Source organism: Saccopteryx leptura, chromosome 2 (assembly GCF_036850995.1).
Source record: "Saccopteryx leptura isolate mSacLep1 chromosome 2, mSacLep1_pri_phased_curated, whole genome shotgun sequence".
Lineage (NCBI taxonomy): Eukaryota > Metazoa > Chordata > Mammalia > Chiroptera > Emballonuridae > Saccopteryx > Saccopteryx leptura.
Window position 1 is genome coordinate 8387611 of NC_089504.1, and position 15317 is coordinate 8402927.

Here is a 15317-nt window from a genome sequence, read left to right on the forward strand (position 1 = left end):
ACAAGCAGGTCTCTTCGTTTCTTGCCATCACAGTTTCAGAAATATCAAGGTCCAATCTCAGAATACCCTGTCATTTTGGCTTCGTGGGTGTATTGTCTTTACTGTCTCTAGAATCATTGTTTGCTGTTGTTGTCACAGGTGGTTTTCTTTAGAAAAAAAGCAAACAAAAGCCCAACAGCCTGCCTCTAGCCGTGGGGTCCGGGATGGCAGGGAGGTGCTCCCAGAGGGACATCAGCTAACCAGCTCCCTCTGGGCGCAGCCTTCATCCTCCCCAAGGCAGAGGTGTGTGTCCGGAACCACGTCCAGCCCTACATCCCGTCCATCCTGGAGGCCCTCATGGTGCCCACCAGCCAGGGCTTCACCGAGGTGCGGGACGTCTTCTTCAAGGAGGTCACTGACATGAACCTGAACGTCATCAACGAGGGTGGAATTGACAAGCTGGGCGAGGTGAGGCCGGCCCTCGACCTCTCGGGAGCCCCTCCTGGGTTTGGGTCTGGTCTGTCCCCAGCAGGCCGTCACTGTGACCCGCAGTGGGCTGCTCCCCTCCCAGCATAACCTGCAAACAGGGTCTGAGGGGCTGAGTGTGAGGCCAAGGTGTTGGCTGTCCTGTTGGGAGCCAGCAGTTAGAGGTAAGGGGGAACTTAACCCCTGCCAGCAGTCTTCGTAAACCAAGTGGGCTGCTAAAATATCAAAGACCTTAACAGAGAAGGGAGGGAAAGAAGGAGGAAAAGAAGGGAGGGGAGGAGGGGAGGAAGAAAGGCAAGCTTCAGACATGAGGACTATAATGTAATTGTGTAATGCCGGTGGCCGAGGCCAGGCAAGTCCACACTGGATTCGGGCAGACGGCAAAGGAACTGCGGAGCCAGAAGTTCCCAGTTTATAGGAGGCTCGCAGGGACAGACGAGTGAACAAGCAAAGGAAAACGGCTTTTTGCAGTGGAGAGAGGTCAAGGGATCAGGAAGACCGTCTCTCGAGGTGGTGGCTGAGGGAATCAGGGACCACCCTCGCGTGGTGAGAGAGCCATCTGGGAGAATCGCCCCCACCTGAGGGAAAGCACCCATAGCGTTTCATAGACACACATGTGGCTTTCTGCCACGTGCTCATGCACTAATTGTGCAGAGTGCTTGCAGCTGGGAAACCAGTGAGCAAGCCTAACACAGCTGCTTCCCCCACAAACTGTCAAGGTAGAATTAAATATGTGTGTGTCGTTTCACATGCACGCCAATGGGGACAGCCCAGCTCTCCGCTGTTCCTCAGTTACCTGGCTCTCGGGGTGAACACCCTTCCACAGACCCCACATTGGCTGGCTGGAGCCCCACGCTGTTGTCAGGGGCAGATAGCACTGATGCTGTAATCTTAGCCTCTTCCATACCTCAAATTGGAGAGTCCACAGACAATAATAATCACAGAATTTGAGAACCAGAGAAGGACCTTAGCAATCATGAGAAACCACCTGATTCTGAGGCTGAGAAACATGAGACTCAGAGAGGGTGAGTGACCTGCCTCAGGTCACCCAGTGCCCCACAAGGGACAAGAACCCTTCCCTCAGCACCCCGGTTGTGCTGCTGGACCACGTTCCCCGTCTTCAGATCCCCATCCTTCCTGTCTTGGGCTCTCCATCCCTCTGGCCTTTCCTGGTCCTAGTGGCAGCTCCAGGGCCTCCACTCCGAGGCCCCAGGAGAGGTGTGGGTCTGTGGGGCTGCCTGGCCGCTCAGGCAGCCCGAGCTCAGGTCCCACATGCCCCTGCCTCCCTGCAGTACATGGAGAAGCTGTCCCAGCTGGCGTACCACCCCCTCAAGATGCAGAGCTGCTACGAGAAGATGGAGCCGCTGCGGCTCGATGGGCTGCAGCAGCGTTTTGATGTGTCCAGCACTTCCGTGTTCAAGCAGCGAGCCCAGATCCACATGCGTGAGGTGGGCCAGGGGCTGCTGCCCCGCACACCCACACCCCTCGCCCTTCCACGGCCCCCTCACCTGGGAGAGTCCCTGCTCCCTGGCCCACCCTCCGCGTGTGCCGCCTGCAGCCATGCTCAGCAATGCGTGCTCTCCCATCTACACGGAACACCTGTCCCTCTGTTCACCTGGCTGATTCGCACTCATCTTTCAGGTCTCGGCTTAAAGAGCCCTTCCTCCATGAAGCTCCCCGAGTCCCTCCTGCAGGGCCCAGGACCTCTCTTTCCTGTTTCCTTGCGGCAGGGACGGCCCCCAGTGCCCAGCACTGTAGACAGTAGTGGCACGAGGGCATGAGCACAGTGAGCGAGCGTGCAGGCCACCACGCCTCCCGGCTTGGCCTGGGACAGCTGGCCAAGGAGCCCCTCGGAGGCCCGCAGGAAGGGGCTGCAGTCACTCCGGGGCCTTCATGTGCACCCTGGTGTACCCCACAGCAAATGGACAATGCCGTGTACACCTTTGAGACCCTCCTGCACCAGGAGCTGGGGAAGGGGCCCACCAAGGAGGAGCTGTGCAAGTCCATCCAGCGGATCTTGGAGCGGGTGCTAAAGGTGAGCGGCCCCGACCCCTGGGCCTGCCTGTGCTGGGCGTGGCCAAGCCCAGAGCCCCTTCCCCGGGCTGGCGCCAGGATTGCTGCCTCTGTGGGAGGTGCCAACCACCCACCCTCGTGTACAAATGAGGACACTGAGGCTCAGGTCACACCACCGGCCTCTGTCCTCCTGCCAGGGGCCGGCGGAGCCCACTGACTCTGAGCGCCCCCCTACGTCCCCCTCTCCTCTTTCCTGGCAGAAATATGACTATGACAGCAGCTCCGTGCGGAAGCGCTTCTTCCGGGAGGCGCTGCTGCAGATCACGATCCCCTTCCTGCTGAAGAAGCTGGCCCCCACCTGCAAGTCGGTGAGCAGCCCCGTCCCCCGCTGAGCCCCCTCCGGGTCCCTGAGGGCTGGGGCCAGCCTGGCCAGTGGCGCGGTCCCTGCAGACCCTCTCTGCCCCAGAGCCCTGACCATCCCTCCGCCCCATGCCTTCCTGCCCTGCAGGAGCTGCCTCGGTTCCAGGAGCTGATCTTCGAGGACTTTGCCAGGTTTATCCTGGTGGAGAACACGTACGAGGAGGTGGTGCTGCAGACGGTCATGAAGGACATCCTGCAGGGTGCGTGCCAGGCCCCCTCCGGGAGGGCTGCTGCCCGGGCGGGGGTGTGGGGGTGCCCCACCGCTGGGGCCGCTGGGGGGATTCTCACAGCCAGGGGGCTGACGGAGGAGGCTGCCAAGGCCTTCCTGGGGTGATCAGCAAAGCTGCAATGAAAATCGTGAGATTTAGGCCTAGGGGCTGGGTCGGCCCACAGGAGGGCAGTGTTAAGTCCCTGTGCCTCAGTTTCTCTGTGGGTCCTTGGCATTTCAGAGGAGTGTCCGATGAGTGATAGGGTGATACAGCTTGGGCTTTGGGTTAAGGTCACGGCTCCTCCTTCCTGGTAGGGAGGCCTGGCATAAGTCATGTCCCATTGCAACACCGCCCAGGCTGTGAGGAGGCCTGTCGGGGGTGGTGTGGTGCCTGTGGCAAATGTCCTGACGCCACCTTGTCGGCCCCGCAGCTGTGAAGGAGGCCGCCGTGCAGAGGAAGCACAACCTGTACCGGGACAGCATGGTCATGCACAACAGCGACCCCAACCTGCACCTGCTGGCCGAGGGCACGCCCATCGACTGGGGCGAGCAGTACAGTGGCGGTGGTGGCGGCAGTGGGGACAGCGGCAGCCCCAGCCCCAGTGTCCCAGAAGCAGCCACCATCTCGGAAAAGCGACGGCGTGCTAAGCAGGTGGTGTCTGTGGTCCAGGACGAGGAGGCAGGGCTGCCCTTCGAGGCTGGCACTGAGCCCCTATCACCTGCGTCCCTTGACAGTGTCACTGAGCTCCGTGGCCTGCTGGCCCAGGATCTGCGGGCCGAGAGCCCCCCGCTGGCTGGCCTGCTCAACGGGGCCCCCATGCAGGAGAGCCCCCAGTCCGTGGCCATCCCTGAGGCCTCCTCACCACCGGCCTCACCCCTCCGTCAATTGCCCCCACCTGGAAAGGACCTTGAGCCTCCCAAGCCCAGTGACCAGGAGACCGGAGAACAGGTGTCCAGCCCTGGGGGCCGCCCCCCCATCCACACCACGACCGAGGACAGCGCAGGGGTGCAGACTGAATTCTAGGCTGGTCGCCCCCGAGCCTCCGTTGGACAAGGCACATGGGCCCCTCCCTCCGAGGCACTGGCAAGCTTGGATCTGGGCAGGAGCGTGGATCGTGTCTCCCGGTGGGGGTGGGCAGGGACGGGCCCACCTGAAGTCACTTTATTGGGTTCGGTCATACTTTGTTGCTCCGTTTTCTCTTCTATGGGGTGACCTCGGCTTTCCTGCTTGTGCTGGGGGCTGAGCCTAGCTAAGGGGAGCGGGGGGCACCCGGCGGCCCAGTTCTCTGGGTCCTCCCTTCCTACCTTTCCTCTGTGGCCTGTCTCCCTCGTGGGTCTTGCCATCCTTGCGAAGGGAGGCAAAGGAAGGCGTCATTTGCTGTGACTCGGAGCCCGTGAATTCCCTCCCCTTCTACCAAGGGCTCATTGGAACCAGGAACGTGGAGCACTGAGGCCCATCTCTGGGCTCCACTCCCCTCTGCTCAGTTTCACGGTGGACAGTGGCCTTGCTTTCCCCACCCTGGGTGAGGGGAGGTGCAAGGCGGGGGTCTTCGGGCTAGAGCCGGGCTGGGGGGTGCTGGGGAGAGGGGTGCCTCGGGAAGGGGGTGGGCCACAGGCCTGGGATGCAGTGAGAAAGGCCCTGAATGTGCTGGTCTGGGCTGAGGAAGTGTCCAAGGGCAGGAAGGGGGCAGCAAGGGGCAAGCAGGTGGCCAGGGGCAGAGGGAGCTCGCTGCAGGCTTTTAGGCCTTTGTCTCCCCCCGCTTCCGGCCCCTGTGGTCTCCTTCCGCTGGCGTGCTGGGGTCGGTGTTCAGGAGTCCCTCTGTCCTGCCCTTTCTGTGCCCACGTGCTGGGTGGGGCTGACGGGGGGATGGCACTTTGCTTAGAGGAGGGTTTAGCAGGTGTGGATTCTGTCTTCCGAGGGCCACCTCCAAGGTACGTGCTGTCTACCGAGTGAGCTGGGAGGGCTTCTGAGGGGCCAGGCTCCCCAAGGCACCGCTGGTGGCCGCTCTGAGAATCTGGGGCCAGGCTGTGGCTTGGCCCCTGCTGCCTTAGTCACCAAGTCACTTCACCCTAAAAATTCCAGGCCCTTTTTTTCAAATGTGAGTCTCTTGGGGTCCAACCGTCCTTCAGTTTCTTGTTCCAGGGGGTGAGGGCCCTGCGGAGGCGACCCCAGCTGGGCCCCAGCCCCTCCCCTGCTGCTTTGAGGGGGGGCCGATGGGGCAGAAGCAGACTCCTTCGGGGTCTTCAGGGTGGGGCCTCCGCCCAGCTCTGCATCCTCCATCCCCTTGATCTGCTTCCTGGGGGCCGGGCCTTGGACCCCCGGGACGTGTGGCAGTGGGTGGTGCTCAGGGTCCCCCAGTCTCCCCAAGCCCTAATCTCAGATGCCTCACTAACCTCTTCTACCAACACAGTCCGTCTTAGGATGCTCTCTCTCCTCTAGTGCCTTCATTTGGGGTTTTCTAATCGTCCTTCCCAGATATTGTATTGAAAATATTATGCAAACTGTTTAAGCTTCTACTAATCAATAAATGCTTTATTTAAAGCCCACAGCCTGTGTGTGGTGGCAGCAGGGGGCGGCCTGGGCTGGAGACTGCGTCCAGGGGGCCTGTCCACGCACCGTGGCTTTCTGGGCTTGCTTGACCGGGTACCTCTCGGTCGGGTTCTTACATCGCCCCGGCACACAGCGGAGAAGACATCGAGTATCTAGGTGACTGGCCGCCAGCAGCTCGGGCAGCGTGCTCAGCTGGGTCTGTGCAGGGTGCTCTTCAGGCACCTCGGTGACAGGCCCAGAGAGCCTCCAGGCCGTGGGGCACCCGGAGTGGGGTGGGCCCCGGGCTCGTGCTGGATCCAAACAGCAATGCCAACATTTTCAAGACTCCTGATCACACAGCTGGCCCTTGCTATGGGCTGGGTGCCTTACGTGCAGCGATTGCCACGTCACCAACGTGTAAAACGAGGCCCAGGAAGGTGGGGAGCCTTTGCTGAGGTTATGGGGCACAAGCACCCCTCACCTGGTGGGTGTGGGCTGCTGCATGCATGGGTAAAAGCATGTTCCTCCTGGGTGGGATGGCAGTCAGTCACCATGAGAGATGCTGGCTTCCTTGGTACCAGCCTGACCAAGGAGAGAAAGCTGTCCTTGGCTCAGAACCATCGGCCAGAAAAGAGTAAGTGCAAGTCTACAGCAAGACCAAGGTGCACAGCTCCTAGAATTGTGCAATGAGCAGCCTGCACAACTGCGTGGGTTCAAGCCTAGCACTACCGTGTTCTAGTTCAAGGTCCTGGGCATTCGGCCCCCTCAGCCTGGGCTCCCTCACAATGGGATGCACAGCCCGCGCCGTGTCGCACCACCTGCCCCAGCTCTCTGTGCCCGTCTCTCAGTCCCCCCCTCCCCGCCCCCCGTAACAAGGGGAGGTTAACACAACTTCACACGGGAATGTCTGCCTCCTCCCTCTCCTGACTGAGGTGCAGCCGTCTCCTGGCCCCACCCCAGGCTCCATCAGGACCCAGTGATGACTCCAAAAGAGCAGGCTGGAGGTGGCTTTATTGACGTTCCTGCTTCGGGTCTGCAAAGCTCGCTGCCTGTCCTTGAGCTGCTGGGGTAGGTGGTGCAAATCAGGAGAGCAGGGGGACCCAGAGCGCTGGGGGCAGAGCAAAGGAGGCTAGGAGGGGCCCACGTCGCTTGTGGCACAAGGCCTGTACTGAACACATTCCCGCTGATCAGTCAGGGGCAGCCCATGGTGGCCTGTGGCCACACCGCACACCAGCTCCATCTGTGGCCTCCCCTCCCCCGGCCAGCGCCCCCTGGCACTCCCACCACCCTGCCAAATGGGACAGCACCATCTCCGTTTCCCTGGAAAGGACACCGAGGCCACTGAGGAACAGGGACCTGCCAGAGTCAGCTGGGAAGTGGCAGAGCCACACTGCCCAGGACCCTCGGTCCTGCGCTCAGACAGTGGCACAGCTGCCTCTCCGTGTCCCAGACCCTTGCTGGCGCCTCGAGGGATCCTCTCCTTGCACAGTACTCAGGTCGCCGCCAGGAACACTCACTTTCTGCCCTGGCCCAGCCCACATGTGCGTGGGAGGTCGAGCGTGGGGCGGCCTCCTGGGCTGTGGGGCAGGACCCAGGACAGAGAGGGCCTTACTAGTCTGGGCAGGGCAGGGGGCTGAAGCCCTGGACCTGCGGGTGGCAGAGGTGGGGCTGGCAGGGCTGCATCAGCTGCTGTGGTAGATCCGGAGGCGCTGGGCGATCTCCTGGCGGCACAGTGGGCACGTGCGCAGCGGCTGGCAGCACTGCGGGCAGCAGCAGACGTGGCCGCAGTTGAGGAAGATCATTTGGGCCTGAGGAGAGAGAGCAGGAGCGTCTGGGCCCTGCCACTAGCACTGTGGTTGCCTAACACCACTCAGCTATCCCAGAGACACGCCGCACGCAGCAGGAGAACCCAGTCCGGCACGGTTTCTCCATATTTAGTTAAAAACCTATCAATACCCTTAAGCCCCACCCCTTTCTTTCTCAAATAAAACTGGATTATATTCTCTGATGTTTTCCCACTTGCCTTTTTTTTTTTTGACAGAAACAGTCGGAGAGAGGGACAGATAGGGACAGACAGACAGGGAGAGAGAGAGAAGAGAAGCATCAATTCTTCGTTGTGGCACCTTAGTTGTTCATTGATTGCTTTTTCATATGTGCCTTGATCAGGGGGCTACAGCAGAGTGAGTGACCCCTTGCTCAAGCCAGCGACCTTGGGGCCATGTCTACGATCCCACGCGCAGGCCAGCAATCTGACACTCAAGCTGCCTGACGCTCTACCCGCTGCGCCACTGTCTTCTCCACCTGTCACCTGTCCTGGATGCTCCCCACACCCTCTCGGGCTGACCGCTGTGGTGCTCTCTGTGCAGGGGGGCCGGGTTGTGTCCAATTTTTGTGTTTTTTGCGCACCTGCCCAGCCCCTCCTCAGTCTGACCGAGTCCAGCGTGATGGCTCAGAGGCCATGTCCATGCTTCGCCTCAGCAGTTCCTCCTTTCAGAGTTGACTGCCGGGCGCTAACCGAGGGTGTGCTCCCAACCAGCCCCAAGGCTGTTCAGGGCAGCCCTCCCTGTGATAGCGAGAAGTTGGAGGCCAACCTATGGGGCCCAAAAGCAGGAATTTGGTTAAATTTATAACCGACGAGTCTGTCCGCATCACAGCCTGCCCTGGGTTTGGTAAAGACCACAGAGTGACCAAATGTTCTAACATGGCCACCTTTTCTAAGTAGGATCACACAGTGGAGGGAGGGGTGGATTTTAATTTTATATACTATGTTGTTTAATTTTTACAGCAAGGGTGAATTTGGTTCTAGTTTTTTTAAAGGACAGTTTAAAACAGCCTCTTCAGAGAAAACTGTGTTGTTGATATTCAATGACTTGGGATAATTTCCTTAATGTATTTAGTAAGTTGGGAAAAAAACCTCTTTTGAAGAAAAAAAAAAGGTCCAGAAAATGATCTTAGCATTGCTCATATTTGGGTCATGGGATCATGAATCACTTTTATTCCTTGTATTTTCCACAATTTCTAATGAACACAGTATACTTGTACAGCTAGGAAACTGTTCGGAAGACCGCTGCCCGAGCAGCTTGGACGGCTGCAGGCCGGGCGGCAGGGGGTGTGGACGCCAGCTCCTGCCCTGACTTACCTCCCGCTCCAGGCACACGACGCACTCCGAGGTCTGCACCTCCACCTCCGTGGGCGGGGCCGATGGCCTCACCGACTCCGGGAACTCCTCAGGGGCCGTGGGCTCCAGGGCCCCGAGGACCTGGCCCTGGGGTGGTTTCAGCAGCTCTGTGGGGACCAGAGACAGAGGCTGAGCCAGGGTCACTCCCAATGATCCCAGCCCCTAGGGGATGCCCCTGGCTCTGCCTGCCCGAGTGGGCTGTGAGCTGGAAGGTGGGGGGCACTCTGATCTCAGAACCAGGGGAAGGACTACCTTACCATACACCCTCTTATTTCCCTTCGCTGAGTGTCACTCCCCGTCTGTATAATAGGGGTGCTGGGAGGCTGGTGGGGAGGGTCGCAGCACTGGTTAAGTGAGGCCTCTCACACCTCCCCTGCCCTGACTCGTACAGGCCACTCTGCAGGAGGGCTCTGTCCCATTCAGAGATGAGAAACTGGTGTTCAGAGGGGAAGCGCTTGCCCAAGGCCATAGTGCCACCTGGTGGTGGGGCTGTGGCACAGGAGCCCCAGTTAGGGGCTCTGGGTGGACTGGGCCTGCCTCTCAGCTTCTCCACCCAGTGGCAGGAGACAGGCTGGCTGCTGTCCGTCTGGACTCAAGAAGCAGGGAGAGGGCCCTGGCAGGTTGGCTCAGCGGTAGAGCGTCGGCCTGGCGTGTGGGGGACCCGGGTTTGATTCCCGGCCAGGGCACATAGGAGAAGCGCCCATTTGCTTCTCCACCCCCACCCCCTCCTTCCTCTCTGTCTCTCTCTTCCCTCCCGCAGCCAAGGCTCTATTGGAGCAAAGATGGCCCGGGCGCTGGGGATGGCTCCTTGGCCTCTGCCCCAGGCACTAGAGTGGCTCTGGTCATGGCAGAGCGACGCCCGGAGGGGCAGAGCATCGCCCCCTGGTGGGCAGAGCGTCACCCCTGGTGGGTGTGCCGGGTGGATCCCGGTCGGGCGCATGCGGGAGTCTGTCTGACTGTCTCTCCCCGAATGGGCCCGTACAAAACGCAGTCTCTTCCATTAGCACGCACTGTGCGCCATGGACGTCCCTGAGTCTTTCTCCAGCCCTGACCCCATCTTGATCACAGTTCATGTTTCATTTATTCTACGGTTTGAATTAAGAACAGTATTTCTTTATAATTGGGATAAACCCTTAAAGATTTTGAAAAGGTTATTACAAACTAGACACTCTCAGGGTATCAGGGTGCCCCAAACCATCATGGTAAAGAGGCCCTTCCATATTTAATATAACACATATTGAGTCCTGGGAGCAGTGAGAATTGGTAGGAAAATGCCTGAGGATTTCCTGTCCTTTCTGGAGCTAAGAAGGAACAATCCTGCCACTGCCCCCTTCCCTGCGGCGTGGGCACAGCCAGGAAGAAGCCCTGAGCAGCCGAGGCACGGGCAGCAGGGACAGCTGGAGAGGGGGCTCAGCCCTGAGCAGGGAGCATGCCTGCTAGCCCCGGGTTGGTGGGGGACGGCGAGAGGCAGCCATTTCTCCGTGCTGGAAAAGGTCGGAGTGACTCCTTCCTGAGGGAGGCTCATCTGCTAGGGTTGGAATAACCCAAGCCCTAATGCCAAATTCTTCCTGACCTCCACTTTGACAGCAAGATGGGCCCAGTGCTAGGGAACATCTGGAAGGTGTCTATTTTGCACGTTACGGGATAGGAAAGAACTTTCCTTAGGCTGAGTCAGTCCCTGGAGTAAAACTGGCTGGAAAGCTGGGGTCTGCAGACGGCACGGAGCTGCCGTCAGCCCTGACACCTGGGACCTAGGGCCGCCTCCCAGTGGGCAGCCCGAGCTCCTGCCTCAGCCCTGCAGTCCGGTCCGGCACCTCCAGCTTCCGCCTCGGACCCAAGCAGCCCTCCTCCCCCGACCCCCGAGGCTGCCCCTGACCCTGTCCTTCATCCTGTTCTAGACCCCAGGTGTCCTTTCCCGTGTCGTGGCCCCTTGGTCTCTTCCCGAGGGGACAGCAAAGCCAGCAGTTCAGCCATGTGCCAGCTGTGTGGTGCTACGGGAGAGGAGCTCACCTCTCCCTGCCTGTTTCCTCATCCCTCAGATGAGGATAACAACGGGGCCCAGCTGCTGGGGTTGAGACAAAGGGGACACACGGTCCAAGTGAAGTGGCCGGCCAAGGCCTAGCACCTGGGTCATGCTGGGTGCACTGGAGATCGGTTCCCCAAGCCTGCCGGTACGTCAGCTGCAGCACCGCCCTTCCCCTGGCCTCTGCCAGGGCTGAGGGCCTTCACGACCTGCACCCACCCCTTCGCCACCCGTCACAAGCATCTTCTGGACAAACCACAGGCTGCCCCAGGCATGGTGTTGGGAACAGCTGGTTTCTCCCTCGGCTCCAAGGACCCAGGGTGTGTGGTTCCTAGTGTCTGTAGGGTGGATTCAGGGAAGGTCATGGGACGAGGGCGAGAAGGGTCCCAACGACTGTGGCCTGTTTTTCTCATTTGTAAATCCTGTCCCTTTAGGAGGGAGCCTTAAGTCCTGGTAGGGGCTAGAACTAGCCCTTGGGGCTTGACCTGAAATGTAAGCAGCAAGGTGTCGGTACCTGGCTGGGTCCTGGCCGCATCCAGCAGCTGGTGGACTCTCCTCAGGATCTCGTGCTGCAGGCCAGCCTCCGAGACGCCCACCTGCAGCCGTCCAAGAAGAGCAGACATTGGCGTAGGCCGGGCAGGAGCCAGCTATACAGCACCCAGCCACAGGGACTGCCTCACTCGGCTGCTGGCACCTTGGGCTGGAAGTGTGGAGGCCTACCGGGGCCCAGGGCGCCCGGGCTCACCCATCAGTGAGGAGAGGCAGAAACAGGGGCCCAAAAGGAAGCCAACAGCAGTAACGACCACAGCTTACAGGTGCTTCCCTGCATGACCTCACATCACCCTCATGACGACGAGTCAGCCGGGCCTTTGTCACAGTTCACGAGGATTAGACCAAGCTACTGAGAAGCAGCGGCACCAGAGTCAACCTCAGCCTCCAGGGCACAAGCACTTGAGCTCGGGCAACATGGCTGCCACGTAGCCCTTATGTCCAGGGACAGCCCTCCCGTCTAGGGACAACCCTTAGGGACAGGCAGTGTAGTACAGTGGTCAGTAGCAAGGATTCTGGCACCAGACTATCTGGCTCAAGTCCTGGCTCTGCTGTGTGACCTCAGGCAAATTACCACCCTAGTGTGTGTCTCAGTTTCCTCGTCCGAAAAATGACGACAATGACGACACCTGCCTGCCCGGTTGTGGGAGGAGTCACGAGTGAGTGAGCGAGAGCAGTCAGGACGGTGCCCGGCTCGAGCAAGCGCTGCAAAGACCGCGCTGTCGCCATTATCTGTCACCTCTGAAGAGCAGACGAACTAGCGCAATGTACCTGAACGTAGCCAGGCTTAGGCGGGGCTGCCGCTATGAGATCTCTACAATTGAGGGGTGGGGTCGGGGCTGGACCAGATGGCCTCCGAGGCCCTGCGTTGACCCTTTGAGGTAAAGACCATCCAATCTGAGCAGGTGGGGTGGTCTGGGGTCAGCAGGACCTACACCCCTGAGTCTTCTTAGCTATAAGGCATGCAGGGCAGGCCCTGCTGGTTGGGGGCAGATGGAGTAGGTGTTCCAGCCATCTGGAAGGGGGGGGCCCTGGGGCATTTGCTAGTAGCAGACCTGACCAGGAACTGCAGGAAGAACGGGCTGACCCCTGGCCAGGTTGGGCCCGTGGCCCAGCCCGCCTCCTTCCCCTCCCCCCGAGAGGCCGTTGAGCCCACCTTGGCCAGGTCCCGGGGGCTCATCCGGCTCAGCATGGCCAGCGAGATGCGGTGGTGGGCGAAGATGGGCAGGTAGTGCTCGGCTGACAGCTCCACCAGCAGGGCCGCCAGCGGGCGCTCCATGCCTTCTTCCTGCCCAGGAGAAGTCGAGGGCGCCACGAGTGGAAAGAGAAACAAGAAGCCCTTATTACCACAGCAAACAAAGGATCTGAGTGTACAGAAGATGTAAAATGCACCCTTGGAATTTTTCCTACAAAAATGCATATGTGAGAGCACACAGACAGAGGTCCAGGAAGTTCACTGCCACTCCACTTGTAAACCTGAAAACGGTAAGCAACTTAAGTACCCACCAGGAGGGGACCGTTAAAATACAGTGTGTCCGTAAAGTCATGGTGCACTTTTGACCGGTCACAGGAAAGCAACAAAAGACGATAGAAATGTGAAATCTGCACCAAATAAAAGGAAAACCCTCCCAGTTTCTGTAGGATGATGTGGCAGCATGTGTGCATGTGCAAATGATGACGTAACACCGTGTATACAGCAAAGCAGCCCACGACCATACCAGTTGAGATGTGGACGGTACAGAGGAAAGTTCAGTGTGTTCTGTGGCTCACTAAATTAGAATCCGTGACCAAAGTACAACGTGAATATCGGCGCGTTTATAACGAAGCGCCACCACATAGGAATAACATTACTCGGTGGGATAAGCAGTTGAAGGAAACTGGCAGTTTGGTGGAGAAACCCCGTTCTGGTAGGCCATCAGTCAGTGACGAGTCTGTAGAGGCTATATGGGATAGCTCCCTAAGGAGCCCTAAAAAATCTGTGTGTGAGCCCACATCGAACTGCACTGAATAGGCATGAAACTGGGAGTTTTCCTTTTATTTGGTGCAGATTTCACATTTCTATCGTCTTTTGTTGCTTTCCTGTGACCAGTCAAAGAAGTGAACCATGACTTTACGGACACACTATAGATGAGGGTTCATCCGTATGCTACGTGCGTGCTGGAGTCTGGAAACAGTGAAGACATCTCTATGTATAGGCCTGGACAACTGCCCCTCACTAAGGTGAAGAGAAAAAGGTTGCCAAAATAGTATAAATAGAAAGACTTCATTTTTATTTGAAAAAAAAAAAAAAGTGTATGTGGGAGAGGGAGGGTGACAGAGACAGAGGACCACATCTGTCTTGTCCACAGCAGGTGTTTGGACACAGCACTGTCACCCGCCGCGCTGGCATGCCCCGCAGGCCTGCCCACCGTGCCTGCGGTCTCTGCTGCACACACCAGAATGAGCCCTCCCTCTCTCGCATTTCTGTCCCCCTGGGGTCTAGCACAGGACCTGGTATACTTACTAGCCACCGGAAATATGGCGCCCTCCTGCCGGGCGCCCCCAGTCCTTACCTGCAACTTCAAGGACAAGGGTTTCTGGTTTAAAAGCCGTTGGTACTGAATCAGCCAGTAATTTTCCTGCTTCGTTTCGCTTTTGGCTTCTAGCTCCGTCTGCCAAAAAGGAAGCAGATACTGTTAAGTTACAAATCAATGGACGGCATCTGGTATTTTACAATCTTCCTAGCTGCTGCCACCGCGTCATTTAAATCACAGAAACGGGAAAGGCAGGAAGCATCACTCTCCTTGGTTTACTGCTGAGAACGGTCTACAGACCTCACACGGCCGGCCGGGGGGCCTGGCCCTGGGCTACTGACACCTGGCACCTTGCTTTGTGCACCGCTCCTCTGGGAGGGACGGACACTTTCTCATCTGCTGTGGGAACAGCAAAGCCCTAAGCAGCCACCGCCTTCTCCCACAAAGCTCAGGCTGGTCTCCTGGTGCCAGGCCAGGAAAGATGCAGGATTCTGAGGACACCTCCAGCTTCTGGGGTGGCCTTCACCGTTCTGACAGAGCTGGAGCACTAGAAACACGCTATTGAAATGGATTCCTTCATTCTGTCATTCAACAAATATCCCTTTGAATATTTGTTGTTGTTCTGGGCCAGGCACTGTCCTAGGAGCTAGGGACAGGGCAGCGAACAAATGGTATGGACAGCAGCCACTCACGCCTCCGGAGCGCTCTGTGCCAGACTGCTGTGCACCCAGGTGCCATCTTACCCAATTCTCACAACTGTGAAGTTGGGTCTGCGTCACACTTGAAGAAACTGAGGCTCAGAGAGATCAACAGCCTGCCCACGGTCTAAGAGCTGCCCAGCGTCAGGGCCAGGGCTCAGGTCTGTCTTGCTCCAGAGCCTGTGCTCTGAACAGCTGGGTGGGCAGGCCCACCAGGATGGCAGGTACACTGTGGGGGCCAGATGTGACGTGGGAAGCAGGAGTTCAACACCAGCATTTCCTCAGTTGTCTTGGGAGCCGGACTGCCCTTTGGTGGTCACTCCTGACCTTGCCCAGCTGGCTCCCATCTTCTGGCCTTGGCCTGCCTTGGGCTATGGACAGACTTCTCTTCTGGAACTATAACCCTGACGTTCATGTTCTGCTGAGGTGGTGCTTCCTCCCCTGGACAGTGAGTCCCTCGAGGCCCCGTGAGGGCTGGAACACAGGGTCACATTGTGTGGCGGCTCCTGCACAATGCCCATGTGACTACAGTTTGTAGATGACGACGGCAGTAAGGCGTCGTGAGGGAAGGGCAGCTTCTGATTAGCACAAACACAGCATCTGGTCTCGTGCGGGGCTCGGGAGGAAGCTGGCCTCAGTCTTCTCCGAACCCTGCACAGGGCCTGCCCGGGTGGAGCTCAGAGGAGGTCGGAGCAGGGGAGAGGCTTGGTCCTCCCAGTC

The 15317-nt window shown here is 58.8% G+C and overlaps 2 protein-coding genes across 4 annotated transcripts in view; one reads left to right on the forward strand and one right to left on the reverse strand.

Annotated features, from left to right (window-relative positions):
- Nucleotides 1-5653, forward strand: part of NIBAN2 (niban apoptosis regulator 2) — a 52810-nt gene extending 47157 nt beyond the window's left edge. The window contains exons 9-15 of one of the 2 annotated variants that reach the window (XM_066367109.1): nucleotides 260-447; nucleotides 1758-1913; nucleotides 2384-2500; nucleotides 2739-2846; nucleotides 2987-3098; nucleotides 3538-3758; nucleotides 3842-3979. In XM_066367109.1, coding sequence (XP_066223206.1) covers nucleotides 260-447; nucleotides 1758-1913; nucleotides 2384-2500; nucleotides 2739-2846; nucleotides 2987-3098; nucleotides 3538-3758; nucleotides 3842-3850 — 911 coding nt within the window. In that variant the 3' untranslated portion in view covers nucleotides 3851-3979. Of the gene's footprint in view, nucleotides 1-259; nucleotides 448-1757; nucleotides 1914-2383; nucleotides 2501-2738; nucleotides 2847-2986; nucleotides 3099-3537 lie in introns of both variants that reach the window. The other variant, XM_066367108.1, reaches the window with a different exon arrangement.
- A 976-nt stretch (nucleotides 5654-6629) lies between these two features.
- Nucleotides 6630-15317, reverse strand: part of LRSAM1 (leucine rich repeat and sterile alpha motif containing 1) — a 42380-nt gene continuing 33692 nt past the window's right edge. For both annotated transcript variants that reach the window (XM_066367110.1, XM_066367111.1), the window contains 5 exons: nucleotides 13939-14037; nucleotides 12543-12674; nucleotides 11352-11433; nucleotides 8776-8921; nucleotides 6630-7444 (listed from right to left, as the gene is read on the reverse strand). In XM_066367110.1, the coding sequence (XP_066223207.1) occupies nucleotides 7319-7444; nucleotides 8776-8921; nucleotides 11352-11433; nucleotides 12543-12674; nucleotides 13939-14037 (585 nt within the window). In that variant the 3' untranslated portion in view covers nucleotides 6630-7318. The remainder of the gene's footprint in view (nucleotides 7445-8775; nucleotides 8922-11351; nucleotides 11434-12542; nucleotides 12675-13938; nucleotides 14038-15317) is intronic.